The sequence below is a fragment of the Leptonotus elevatus genome, chromosome 10 (assembly GCF_054856555.1).
Source record: "Leptonotus elevatus isolate MCC_2025b chromosome 10, RoL_Lele_1.0, whole genome shotgun sequence".
Taxonomy (NCBI): domain Eukaryota; kingdom Metazoa; phylum Chordata; class Actinopteri; order Syngnathiformes; family Syngnathidae; genus Leptonotus; species Leptonotus elevatus.
In genome coordinates, this window is record NC_141248.1 from 8657474 (window position 1) to 8672026 (window position 14553).

The following is a 14553-nucleotide window of genomic DNA, read 5'->3' on the forward strand; positions in this document are numbered from 1 at the left end:
ATATAATGTTTGATGTTGCCTAACGTTTATTTAGTGCTAACTGAAGTTCTGCTCATCTTTTTTCTTTGACACGATAGTCTTAATAATGGAGCTTTGATGTGAGAGGAAATTCCGTGTGGGAGCGAACAGGCACATTTTGAGAAATAGGCAGCCTACAAAACATTTACTTGGTTGTGTAATTTCACACTTGATGGGTGAGCAGGCGCTCCGGGGACTCCATTATTTGTACACAAGCAATTAAAAAGTCAATTTTCTGTAATATTTCCCCCTTGAGATGTGTATGTGGTCTGCAAGCTCTTCAGTATTGTACATGTCAACAAATGTTTTTGTTGATATCTTTTTTATTGGTAACAGTTTCATATCGCACGGCTAAAGTGGCATCTAGTTTACAAGTAGCATGAGAGAGTAAAACATATTCTTAAGTCTTCTCAGAATGATGCAGTACAGCTCCATACTACTGATAAACTTGAGTGGGGAGGAATTATTTCTTTATCCTGGGAGGTGCAAGCTGTGACGCAAAAACAAACATACAATCAGCAGCTTGTCTTTTAATATGCCTTTTGCTCACCTTACTTCCATATATTATCATTTTTGTTCAGGTCCCTCCTGGCAGGAACCACTAGGTCAACAATATGTTAATACACAATGACACAAAGTGCAAGACGGAGATGTTATTATTCATGTTGTTTTGCATCTCATCAAATATTCAAGCCAAACATTTCTTACCGTAATGCTGGCTGCTGGTACATGAGTGCAGGTCTGACAGGGCAGTACTCGTGGAGACGAGTCACACAGGGGGGGCAACCTGAACTCCAGCATACATATAAAAACACACACACACACGCACGTACACATGCACGCACGCACGCACGCACGCACGCACGCACGCACGCACGCACGCACGCACACACACACACACACACACACGCACACACGCACACACACACACACATACACACACACACACACACACACACACACACACACACACTATTATCCTCCTTTTTAATTTTTGTAATCGAAAGCACGAGTGTTGAGTTTAAATGATAGACAAATATTGTCAATTCAAATATGCAATTCTTTGTCATGTGATCATGTGACAGGGAGGCTGTTTGCAAATTTTGAACTTGAAACAGATCAAAGTTGGGATTTTTGACAGTGTTCTGAAGACGTAAAATAGACGAAAACAGCTCTGGAAGTTAACGCATTTGCTCCCAAAAATGTATAAATACGTTCTGTTGTAAACGTTGTAAGTGACCCAAAGACGTTTTTATACGTTTTCTATGCTAGAGCATACAAAAGGCTTTGATGCAGTCTCTCAACTGCAAAGAACGGTTGAAGAAATGGTAGTTATTACACAAACGGCCAGCAGGTGGCAGCAGTGCAAAAGAGATCAACCAGGGCGATGTTTAAAAAAAAAAGCTAATTTACTTACATTTCTAAATAGATTTGTGAATAATGATGACACTTAGCTATATTCTAATGCTAATTGCTGCAAAACGGAAACAGACACATATATACTATACTTTTTTTTCCTGATGAAAGAATCTTTCTTTTGGTAGGTTCCATGTTTTTATAGTAATAGAACACAATATTCAATGGGCCTTGCAAAATCAGTCAAAATACAGTAAGACAGCTGGGAGCGAAGGGGATTGCGTCAGAGGAAATGGCTGGGAGTGAACGAGTTAAGTATGATCCATTGTCATATTTCCAAAATTCCACACCTTAATTGTGTCCCCCAATTCAACATAGCATTCCCAATGTTGATATTTTTATTCGAAACCCAAACTAGTCAGACATCCTTGTGGAAAGGATTGTGTTCCGAGGGTTCTTCACTGTAATCACTTAAGAATCCGTCATCTTTGTTTTGTAGTGTCATCATCGGAAACAACAGCTGCCAATCGTTAACACTCACTTCGCGAGAGAAGAGACGTGTGAGCGTGTAGCCTATTTACCCAATGAGAGTAATTATCCCTGCTTACACACACCATCTCTGCTAACTGATGTGATAAGCACCTTTATACTTTCATCTTCTTTTGGTTCCCTTTTTTAATTGCCTGAACTCGCTTTGAGACCTGCCTGCGCCTTCTCATAATGCAAAGACTTGGCCGGCTGTAAATTACAGAATGTTGTGTTGGCCCCGGCGTACCGTTTGTGTGTGTGTATGTGTGTGTTTGGGTGTGTGCAGGGGCGGGGGCAGCGATGCATGCCTTTTGAACAGCAGGTGGTAATTGAAAGAAAACAAGGGCTGATTAGGGAAGCGTCTGGCAACTCATGATCCAAACAGCAAGCCGCAGAGGAGCCCAAACACAAGAGCCCTGGAATAAAGTGGTCATCATCTAATTAACAGAACACATTTTAATTACAGAGTAAACCAAGCCGTGCACTGTGTCAATTTAACTGATGTGCTAAGTACCAGTTTACAATATGAGACAGACAAATAATTGGAATCTAATTACATGCAGGTCTATTGCACAGCAGAGCCTGCAGCCCATCTTAATAAACACATTTTTACATCAAACTGTGAAAAGCAAACACTGCAGGACTGCTAATTGCCACACCACAATGTTGGGACTTGGCCAGTGTTCGCTGCGAGAATGATTGGAGGAGACTGCGTTTCTATTTGAATTGTGTAAATAGGGATATGCAGTATTATTGGAAATGTGCTTTTTAATTGCTTATATAGGCAGGGGAGCGCCTAAGCGGTGCGCCGGTGCGCCTGAGCATTGGAAATTGCATATTGCGTTGCAGTTCAAGTCTGCCACCACACTTTTGAGCTCCCGAATAGGTCAGGCCTGCCTCAATTCAAAGTCAAGCAAGCTACAACAATTGCTTTCAAGGGCCAACTTAGTAGCATGATATGCATGTACAGTCTACTTTTATTTTGAAGTTGACATTAGCGGCTCGTAGGGATGTAACGTAACGATAATTTAAAACTGCCACAATATCGTCGTTATCATGTCACAATATTAAAAGCAGCATATCTGTTCAAAAAGCTTCCATTTGTGCAGATCTAGCACCCTCGGGTGGCTAGTTTTTTTGTGCAGTTTAATTTTCACAAGACATGTTTTGGCCCTTCTATGTTTACATTTCCACGCTAATTGTCAGATGAAGGGGAACGTAATATGCTTGTGAAGCGGGTCAGCTGCTTTTCCATCAACAAGCCCAGGATCTTTGAGTCCTGGTTAAAGGAAGTTCTTGGTTGTAAAAGTTCTGCAGGGAATTTTTAATTAAGTTTCTTAGAGTTCTGGGCAATTCATTCAAATGAGTTTGATGAGCCCAGACGATGTATAACCCCCCCCCCCCCCCACCCCAATTTGACCAACCAGTCAGTTTTGGTCAGTGCAGCCCACCCCCTCAACGTTCCAGCCTGGCTCAGCAAGACCCTGCTGCTGAGATAGTACTCGGATGCCCACTGGGGAATTTAATTACCCCAGAAATTGTTGTTGGTGGAAAAACGCGCAAATTTTATTTTACCAAGGTAAATTGAAAAGTTTGAAAACTCAATGTGTGTGTGTATTAGCAAGTAAGTGCCTCAATATTAAGTGTTATTAGAGATTGAAGGTTGTTTATACGCATTGCTGTTTTGTACAAAAGCACAATATTGTGCTTTTTTTTTTTGTATGAGCTCTTTTTTTTTTACAATATTGGGACCTTTTTTTTATATCGTCAACCTCACCACAACATCCTGATAATGACCGTATTGTGATGTTGGGATATTGTTACATCCCTAGCGACTGATTGCATAGTAGCTCATGAACAGCTAGCTTGATGTGGCTAACTAACGGCTACATTCGCCGTGAGATGGTGGCCGAACAGTTCACAAGAGGGCCACCGGTGAGAAAGTTGCTGCGATGTGTCGTTGTGACCAGATTTTCAAAATTAAAAACCGGGACACTACAATATCACAAAAAATCAGATATACAATAAATTCTCACCAGGAATGATTTAGAACAAATTAAATTGCTAGTCAATCTGGTGACTGGTGGTGGTGTCGTAAGTCTATAAATTTATCCATGAGGTCAGTGGGTTGGAAAAAAATGAGCATCAAACAACATCTAGTGCTAATTTGAGAAGCAGGGCCACATTTTTATGTACACGCCTGTGTGTAGACCTTTTCATCATGACGTCACATGCTTCCGGCTAACAGTACTGCTAATAAACAAATTCCTGTCATTTGAACAGGGCAGAGTGCTTGAGAAAACGGGAAATGGCTTAAATGATGCATCTATGTGTGTTGTCATTCAAAAAGAAGAATGTTACGGACTCTGGTCTTTGTCATGAAAACAACATGGACATACAATAGTGCTGAATGCTCTGTGACAGAGCCCCTACAGCAAGGTTGCTTGGGATTTTATATTGTTTCCATTAAATCTTCTTGCTCAAAAGCCTCAATTAATCATCCCTTGACATTTATGTTCCAGCTGTAAGCTAAGCAAGAAACAATTTATGTCACCTAAAGCTTTTTAACAAATCAATGCAGGTATTTGTAATTGCTTGTTTCACAAGATTAAAAGTGCTTAGGCTTGATCTTTGCCTCCTGTTTAGTGGCCAGCGTGACCTGCGCCTCGGTCGTAAAAAACGCGAGTCTTGGTCATCAGCATTAGCGCTCACCAAAACGAACATGCGGTTATTCCTGCACTTTTTATGCCATGATAATTTACAACGTATCAAATGCAACTACGTCAATTGCTATTGGGGAAAGACAGTATAACTGTCTCTTTTTAATTATGATATAATGTAATGTTGAGGCAGAGATTGTGAGTCTTGATGACAAACACAAGTCGGTGTTAAATTATTCCGGAGATAAAAATAATGGGAAACTTAAATCAAAGTGATATTTTTGCCTTCCTGTAACTACTGGTGCATTGGTGACTTTAAAACGTTAAAGAAAAGCTTTCACCTGTCGACCTGCATTCAACTGCATGAGATACAACAGATGCATGTTGGTGCAGATCAAGGTTACTTATAGTTGGGCCCCAAATTGGGCCATGGGTTAATTTTTTTTACTAGGGTCCCGTATGTCACAGTGAGATTTTAGCAGGCACACATTTGTTGGAATGAATTCATGCTTGTTGTACTTTGCCCCTGGCAGTTCATTTGACAGATAAAGATCAATCACCCTGACAGGACTATTTCAAACAAAAAAACTTTTTTCCCAACTGGCAGGTTAACGAGTTCATCTCCACCTGTTGAGTAGAAGCCAAACTGGTTCAGTGTTTATACTTTCTAGACCTGGTTTCCCTAACCCTGTATACTGTATATCGCTTTTCAGGAGACCCCAAAAAGTATGGTTTGGTCAACCATTAACAATACATCATCAAAGAGAGTGAGCCATTTTCAATACTTCAGACTGGTCAATACTTTGTAAATAAATAAATAAATAAATAAATAAATAAATAACACTCACACGTGTAGACTAACCAACAATATAGATTTTTGAAAAAACACAAAAAATTACCCAATTGTGACTTATGCCGTTTTGGCCCAACGCCAGCACTATATTTTCCATGAAAAAGTGGGGGAAATGTGAATTTAAAAAATCTAGAAAAAAATGGAAAACACCCAAAATATACATTTGTAAAAAAGGGGGAGGGGGGGGATCCATGAGTATACGTATCTGCATGTGCCAAACGACAAACATGCAAGAGTCGACTAGTTATAAATTGTAATAACACCATTCACCAGTAGATGGCAGACATGGCAAAGTTGCGCTTCCTCTGCGTCGTATACTGTGCTATAGGCCTACTACAATGTGCGCAGGCCTGCCTACATTTTTTTGCGGATTATGAATAATTAAAATAGTACCTCAATGAAAATAAATATTTTCCGTGAATTGGTTTTTGTGTGTGTGGGGAAAATATACAAAATGAGGTCTTGTAGTTCATGTCGATTTACTGTTTGGTACTTTTGTACTATCCTTGATTGGTTTGCTTTTCAAACCCTTTGTTGTTGGTTTAGTGGATCTTTTATATATGCATTGAGAGACGTATTATTAAAAAGGAAAAATAATAAGAGCATGTATTCTGAACATATTTAAAATCCTATTTGGTCCCCAAGTAGCAAAATATTGTTGCTCCCTCTAACATATAAATTGCCCATCCCTGGTCTATTCAATACTGTACAGTAAGTTAGTGTCCAGTGGGCCATAAGTGAAAGCTTGGTGCAGACAAATATATAAAGCAAGAAGACAAACTTAACAACCAGCATTTTATTGCATGTTTAGAATGCTCATGTCAGTAGTTGGCACTGACTACAACAGAGTGGTCTGCATCAATTCGACACGGAATGAGGAGGTGACACACTCATGGAAGAGAGGAGCAAAAATATCACTCTATTATAAAAAAAAAAGAAACTACATCGTTCATCCTTCAATAAATAAAAGAAAAGAAAGACGAGCTGCTGAAAGATGAGAACGCGGCCTCTCCAAGCTAAGCCCCCCACCCACCCACCATCTGCATAAAAGTGCATGGTCAGAGAGGTTGAAATCCAAGGCAATTGCAATTGGCTGAATGGTTGACGGCCGATGCAACGATGGCTTCTTAGAGGTGATGCAACAAGAAAAGCGGAGTTTGTAATCTTTCACCTCTGCCCACATACAATGAAACCGATTTTAAATGAGAAAAAAAAAAGGCTGATGAGGAGGGCAACTCTGATGCACCACTGATCATTTTCCTTTCAAAATAAAACAAAGAAGACAGTATTTAACAATAGTCTTTACATCTTTTACATCTTGGCACTGCATATTTGTCATTTTCCTATTAACTCCATATAAAATATCATTAGCTTGATACACCCTTATATTATTACGGACCACTTCATAAGGTCCTTCTTTGCGAGCCAGGACTTTGTCATGCAACACATCTCCATCTTAAAGAGGAAGTACATCTGTGTGGTCTTCGCTCGCGCAGTCATGTTTCACAGATGGCCACAGAAGGCAGTGGTTGCACCATTTAAAGGAAGTATCAAAAACACAAAAAGGGGAAAAAGTCTGTACAAAAATTCTCGAGTCAATGAAAACAGAAAAAATTCTGCTCCTATATTACAGTTGAAAATCCAAAATTAGGGGACGGATCCCACCCAGCCAGCTCCCACCTGCTCCCCACATCTGCCTTGGTGACTTTCTATTTTTTGAAAGCAAGAATTACTAAGTTGAATACATGTGCAGCACAGCTTGATATCCCAACACATACATCAGTTTTTCCTCACTGTTGATACAATTTGTGATAAAGCAAGAGCACAAATGTCTCTTTTGAGAGCATTGATGGGAAAGATGAAATTGTAACTGACTCATACCAACAAACCTAATTTAGAACCCTTAAACTCGTCCTTTTGCTTGAAGAAATTTTCCCGATGATTTTGACCATCTTGTTTCAACGGGTTGTTGGTAAGATGAGAGAAGTGGATACAATTTTGATTTCAATGAATCATTTCTGTTGATTTATTTTCTAATGCTGTCGTCATTAGAAATGTCAAGCTGCACATGCTTGGAATGTTCTAGTTGACAAGTGTTTTTCCTTTTTCAATAGCATACAAGCTAGGCTGAGACTGAAGCTTGGTGGGCAAGTCTGACCCTGTTCTCACGATCTCGTCAGACTGTTACTGACCCCTCCCACTGACATTGGGATGCCTCATTTGGAGATCTCTTGCTTTTTTTGGGGGGTAATGAAGATTAAACATATAATTGCCACAAAGTACCTTGTACCCAGCTTAATAGTTAACAGGAGTGCTTTTTTTTTATATGTATAAAAAGTCACACAGAAACAAAACAATCATAAAGTCATTGTCAATGTTGGGGTACATTGGAAACCAGTCAGGATGAAAAAACATCTCAAAACAGGCATACAGACATTCAAAATGATAGACATGTATAGGGAATACATAAACAAAATGTAGGCTCATGTGGTCCCTTTCCATATTGGTCTCAGCAAAGATTTTTTTCATTTTATTTTTTTATTTGCGCTCCATTCCCTACAATACTTTATTTTCATGACTACATTTAGCTCTTCTGCTCACTTACAAAGACAAAAAGTTTTCCTAATTTGGTCGGAATGGATGGTCAGAGCCTCCCGTTGATTTTTTGGTCACTGCAGTTGCCCTTTTTGTGACGCCTCATTTGGTTCGCTTAATTTCCATCTCCCAGCTCGATCGCAGCAGACAGACCGATGGGAGAGAAAACTGGAGGCGGGGCCTTATTTGGCCCGATCAGCTCGCTGCATGGTTGTTGATTTTGTTGTACTGCATCTCTTTGGTCGTGACAGAACACAAGTTTAGCACTCAACTAATCCCCCAAAAGCCAAATAAAACAATTCATAATGAGAATAAATAAACAATTAAAAGTGGTTGGGATAAGTCCGTGTATGTAAAGTGTGTCACCACTGAAATGTTTGTTTTCCAGTACATCTTCAGACCTTTCTATCCGGCAAAGTTCATACCAAAGTCTTGGACCATTTCCCAAGCATTTCATCTGCTGTGAAATGATCAACGCTCAGGTCAAACTAGTCATGTGATGATACCGAACAAAACTAAATGGAATGCTAGTTGATCTTCAAGCTGGACTGAAGGAAATAAGAGTGGCGAAATCCACACATCTGATCAACAATGGCAGCTATGCTCAGGAATTACTCTAAATTATTATCTCGCTGGTGCACACCTGACATTTTCATTTTTCCTCACTGAACCGCTCGCTGCTTGTAAATGATCAGAAATTGTGTTGCAGCTCAACGTGCTCGACCGTGAGAGGCGGTTTTAAAGTGTAATTGTCATAAGGATAAATCAGAACCTGTATAATTTCTCTGTCATTTATTCACATCTTAAATGAAACTTTATTGATGCATGGAGGGCGCCTCCATCATAGGAATGCTGCATCACTGGTGGATTTCATGAAAGGGGGGGGGGGGGGGGGGATGTGGTGGTGGATAGTTAGGCTTCATGTTTTTTTTTGGGGGGGGGGGGGTGTAGAGGAAATGACAGAAAAATGATACACCGTGTCAGACATTCTGCTTCTTGCGTGTGTGTGTTTCTTTTAACATTAGAGAAAATCATAAACATTCGTCATCGAGTGCACAACACACACATACACACAATCTCCACAGCATGGACATGAGGTCAGATGAGTTTAAAGAGTAGACACAAAAAAAAAAGACATCAATAACAGCAATGGCTGATGGAAGGACATTGTTTTGATAATCTATAACTGTCCCACAACCGAGAAAAAAACTAAGCAAAAAACAAACAAAAAAAAACAAAAACCAAAAACACCCCTCTCACAGTAGATGGACTCATTGCGATGCAAAGTATTGAAGGCAGTGAAAGCACATCCCCGTAAATGACACGTCAGTCATTTGCTCTCTGTCAATATGTCCTCAGACAGGCATGATGTGGGAAGAGGGCAAATAGTGGGAGGGGAGGGGCTCCGGATGCAACCCTGTCACAGTCCGCCCGCCGTCCTGGCTGCGTGACGAGGGTCTCGCTCCCCTTCTGGTCTCTCATCTGTGAGGCGAGCTTGTCGCCACGTACCACACTCATCCGTCCGTCGCATAGTAGAAATCAAAGTTGTTTTGACTTCAATCAAAAGTCAAAAGAGATCGGGATGTTTCGTGTGTTGCGATGTGTTTGTATGGCACTACTCAAAAGATACTCGGCGACCTTGGCCGTCAGCGTCTGAGACCGCTGTTCATGTTGTGTCTCAAACTTCACAGCATGTCGTCGTGGCCCCGCTCGTCGTCGTAATCTCTGTGGTGGTCAAAATCGGGACTGTGATTGACAGTCGTTACCAGGGAGAGAGGTCCGTCGTGGTCCTCGGCGTCCAGTGGTTCCTCCTTGACGCTGATGTGATGCCTGGAACAGCAAATCAGTCAGCGTTACATTTTCAGTTTTCAATCAAATATGCAGTAACACTGTCAGTGGTTCTGTGGTTCAGTGGCAGAATGGCTTGAGTGCGGGTTCAATCCCAGACCAGTGCAACTATAGTGGGGTTTCCATCCAACTATTTTTATTCGAATTTTCAGGAATTGCAAAAAAAGAAACTGAATGGAAGAGCCTGAAATTCGAAAAAAAAAAAAAGGCCCAAAATTCACATAAACGTTTTTACGCTTGGAGGGGGTGGATTTTGAAGTGTATCAAAAAAAGGAAAATGCGCATTTTGGCTATGGAAAAAGCTTTTGCGAATAAGCGACTACAAGACCGATGTTAGGTTGGCTGTGGTTGTGGAAGGCAGAGCAAGGAGGCCAAGTAAAAGTACAAAAAAAAAAGAAAGGTTTTATTATTCAAACAAAAACAAGGTGGTGCAAAACATGCCGACAAGAAACAACAAAAACAACAAAGTCCTAAATCGAAGCAAACTCAAATGGCATGACGAGGAATTGGCAAGACATGGGGGGGGAAACGACAAAACGTGGAAATGACATTGGACCAACAAAGACTCAAACCAAAAAAGGAGACTTAGGCCATACGGAAGCAAAGCCGGCTTCGTTCCTCAAACAAATTTCAAGACTTGCGTGTATCCAAAGAAGATGCTGAGGACGTTTAACAGCTGTAATGTATGTGCTAAGTCTGGAGTGGCGCTGTAGCGCAGCCACAGGGGTTTAAAGGAAAGCGTAGAAGAAGAATCAGCAAAGAAGACGAACAATTTTTTCCCCTAACTTTATTGCAATCTACAGAACAAACATGACTTTGCATGTATCGAAACAACATGAAAAAAGACAAACACAGGAGAAGTGACAATGGCGGGTGTTTCAAGTACAACACCGCTTGTTAAACGTAAAATATTTTGCTGCAAAAGCATAAGCAAGCTAAACGCAAAACAACTACGACACGGCTATCCGCCATTGTTGTTAACAGACTGACAGTTCGCAACAGTCACGCGAGAATTGCCGCATTCGTCATCAATCTGCCACAATGCGTCGTCATCGTGCTGCGACCATTAGGTCATCACTGGAGGAGTATCCTGCATATGGCGTACGGACGCGCATTTTGAAATCTTTCCACTCTGGCCCGGTTTCAAAAGTGATCGGTCTCAAGCTCCGAAATCGCGCCATCGTGTGGACGAACTGCTTAAACAGTAAAAAACGTACTTGTGAGGATACATTGAAACTGGCTTTCGTGTGGACGGGGCCTAAATACACATCAACTAATTACACAACAAGGGACACCTGGACAGGACACAAGTAGCTAAGATACTGAACCGCCAGTTGTTCCTAATGCCGTGTCATCAGTAATCAAAATGTAAAGTGCTTTGAGGGCCTTGTAAGGAGGAAACTTGCTATGTAAATTAAGTCCCATTTACCGGAGTTAAATTGAATTTGAGTTGTATTTTTAACACTGACACAAGTGTAACACTACTCAGTGTTTACCAGTGTAGATTTTTCACTTTTCAGTGCTGGAGTAACACTGGTTAAGTGTGAAAAAAGTAACACTTTGAAGTGTCAGATTTACACTCATTGGTTTAGACAAAGGTTATTTTAGTTAACAAAAACTAATGAAAAAACTAAAGCTAAAAAAACACACACTTGGTTAATGAAAAAAGAAAAGAAAATGCTTTTAAAAAAACGAAAACTAACTGAAACTACATTTTATGTTTACAAAACTAACAAGAATTATAGCGAAAATGTCCTTCGTTTTAGCCATGGGTAATAATTTAAAACATGAGCCTTTGGGGATTATTTTAAAGATGTTTGAAAGTGTGTCACACAGAAGTGTTGTCATCTAGTAGCAGCCAATAGAAAAGCACTTTCAGATGACATCGCTGCACGGCAACAATTTTGCGCGCTTGACTTTTGGCTCCAATGGCTCGCCTACTTGTTCATTTAACTCAGCCGAAATGCAACTGTGTTACTTTTTTCATTTTACCATAGTGTTTTTTAAATATTACACACAATACACACAAAAACAAAAAAAACAACTTGAAAACTAATACTGAAACTAAGAGAGGTGGGCATCGTCTTTGACTGGAATTGATGATTGATGGAAGTGCCCACCTTTTCTTGTGTTCTTCAGCACTTTCAGCGAATGCTTGATAATGCAAAGCCTCACAAAAATACACGGATTGAGAAGGACCATGTGTACTCACCGCGATCGACAGAAGTGATCCTGCTTCACTCTTTGCTCAGTCTGTGCATTTTTTCAGGGCTTCGCATTATCAAACATTCGCTGAAAGTGGTTGAAGCACACGCCAAAAGGTGGGCACTTCTATCAATCATCAAGGCCAGTCAATGATAATGCCCACCTTTGGAAACTAATTAAAGCTAAACTAAAATCAAGCATTTTTTTTTTAAATAACTTAACTAATAAAAAACTAACAGAATCACCTTGAAAACTCATGAAAACTAACTACATTTAAAAAATACAAAACTCAAAACTAAATAAAAAACAACAAAAATGAAAATTCCAAAACTATAATAACCCTGGTGTGGACACATATAAACACTTTTGTAGTGTTATATTTAACACTCTCAGTGTAAATCTAACACGGGCGATTTTTCTGTGTGGAACAGCGGAGGGGTTCGAAAATGTGAATATACCTTTCACATTGACTGTAAAGAAGCAAACGGGAACAATAACAAATGTCTGGCATCATTGGGGACCCCACTGGAGCCAATGATAATTCCGGCTTTCTTTTGAGGTATTCCAATGCGGGCACGGCTCCATGCTTTTTATTTTCATGGCAACTGAGAAAAAGGTATTCACTTACAATTGATAAATGAGGAAGATTAACCGCGAGAGAATGGACTGCGCGGAGTGAGCGGGCTGCTGTTGTCAGCCTTCTGGTGGCGGCGGATCAGCCGTGCGCCGTGTGTTCCCCCTTCCTGCTCGTTAACATGCACAACCTGCGAGACGGGTCTCCAGAGGATGACCCCGAGCCGGCTTCTATCATTAATCAACTTCAAGCAAACACGGCGCTCAGACACCACCGCGCGCGCTTTAAACCCCGCAATTAATGCATATTTTCAAGCAAGTGTCAATAAGGGAAGAAAAGCGCTGGCAGGGAAGGCGTGCGAAGAGAGCAGCGGCGCAACTCTGTGATAAGAAACGCGGCCCTTCTGAGAATAATAACGCTGTCACTTGTAAACAAGGCAAAAACATGAGCACCCCCTCCAGCTCACAGTCTGGGCAAAAGAGCCACTAAAGAGATGAGATGTGCCAAATTTCTCATTACACAAACAGAGCAGGAATAAAGCGCAAGGGGAGATGGTGAGCTGTGGCAGAAAGCAGGAAAAAAACATTAGGAGCAGCTGCGGGGGGAACTCGCCGCGCTAACCTGCGGTGCCAGGTTGCTGTTGAGGAGGCGCGGCGGCGTCACCGCCCAGCACCGGGCTCAATTACCCACACTGACAGGGGGGACTTGCCGGCACGTGCTTCTTTCCTCAAACCCACATTTGATCCAACCACACTTAGACAATCACACCGTATGCTAACGAGCTGACATATTTTGTTGCTAATGTAAAAAAAAAAGGGGGGAAAGTAAAGTCAGCTTTTCGATCATTTTCACATCAAAGTAACCCCACAAGTGCTGTTGCCCGAGGCGCGAGTCTGTGGCTGCGAGGCAGACATGAAATTGTTATTACTATGCTATTGAACAGCATGCTGATTCAACACTTTGCGAATAATTAGCCTTCTCTGCATACCTGGTGCTCATTTGGCCAGTTAAGAAAAATGCTCGGGTGATATTTCATTGCTTGGCCTACACATGAATTTAAATATCGGGACAAGCCATAACCATTATTAACACATACGTTTCGGTCATGGAACTTTTGTTGTTGTTCCTGTTTTTGCCATCAACTGGGATAATATAAATTGGTTAGAAGAAGGTTAGATAAGGCCAACATTTCCCCAGAAGTTTGTTAATAATAGATTTAACAATTCTGCTACTGGTCACTGAATGGTTTGGGCCCTGAATTTATTAAGGAAATCCTAACAGAATATAAACCCAATAGGGCCCTTAGGTGTTTGCAGCCATGGATCAATTAGTGGACTCAGATTTCAAAGCAAAAATGGTGAAGTCGCATATAGTTGTTACGCTGCACGCAAATCACAGATGTGAAATGAGCCCCAAGTATAAATGCTTTTAAATTCAGGTTAAATATTATATTTTGATTACAAACTTTTAAGCATTTCGCTGGTGTTGGGCCAAAACCTAAAAAGTTGGCAAAATTCATATTTCTTCAAAAATCTATGCTTTTGGTCACACGTACAAATTATTGACACATCTAAAGTGTTGAAAATGGCTTCCTCTCTTTGATGATGCAATGTTAATGGTTGAGCAATCATGCTGTTTTTGGGCTCCCCTGAAAAATAACCATTTTGGAGGTACAAGGCTTTGGCTTGACGCCAGCTATTATTTAAAATAAATTTTGTTATATGATCTTTTAGTAATTTCAGAAAGTAACTTTTTATTTTTGACTTATTTTTGTTTGTTTGTATTTTATTTATTTATTTATTGCTTTTCTTTGCCTTTGAATGCCTTCAGCTGTTTGTAAATGCTTTTCGGTGCACACACATGCATATGAAATGTGCTACATAAAGTTGCCTTTCCTATAATTAGCAAACAAATGA

General features: G+C 40.6%; 1 protein-coding gene across 15 annotated transcripts in view; it reads right to left on the bottom strand.

Annotated features, from left to right (window-relative positions):
- Nucleotides 1–6471: 6471 nt before the first annotated feature.
- The window catches only part of foxp1b (forkhead box P1b), a 188372-nt gene continuing 180290 nt past the window's right edge, over nucleotides 6472–14553 (bottom strand). For 14 of the 15 annotated variants that reach the window (XM_086087384.1, XM_086087381.1, XM_086087383.1 and 11 more), the window contains one exon: nucleotides 6472–9840. In XM_086087384.1, the coding sequence (XP_085943510.1) occupies nucleotides 9696–9840 (145 nt within the window). In that variant the 3' untranslated portion in view covers nucleotides 6472–9695. The remainder of the gene's footprint in view (nucleotides 9841–14553) is intronic. The other variant, XR_015096313.1, reaches the window with a different exon arrangement.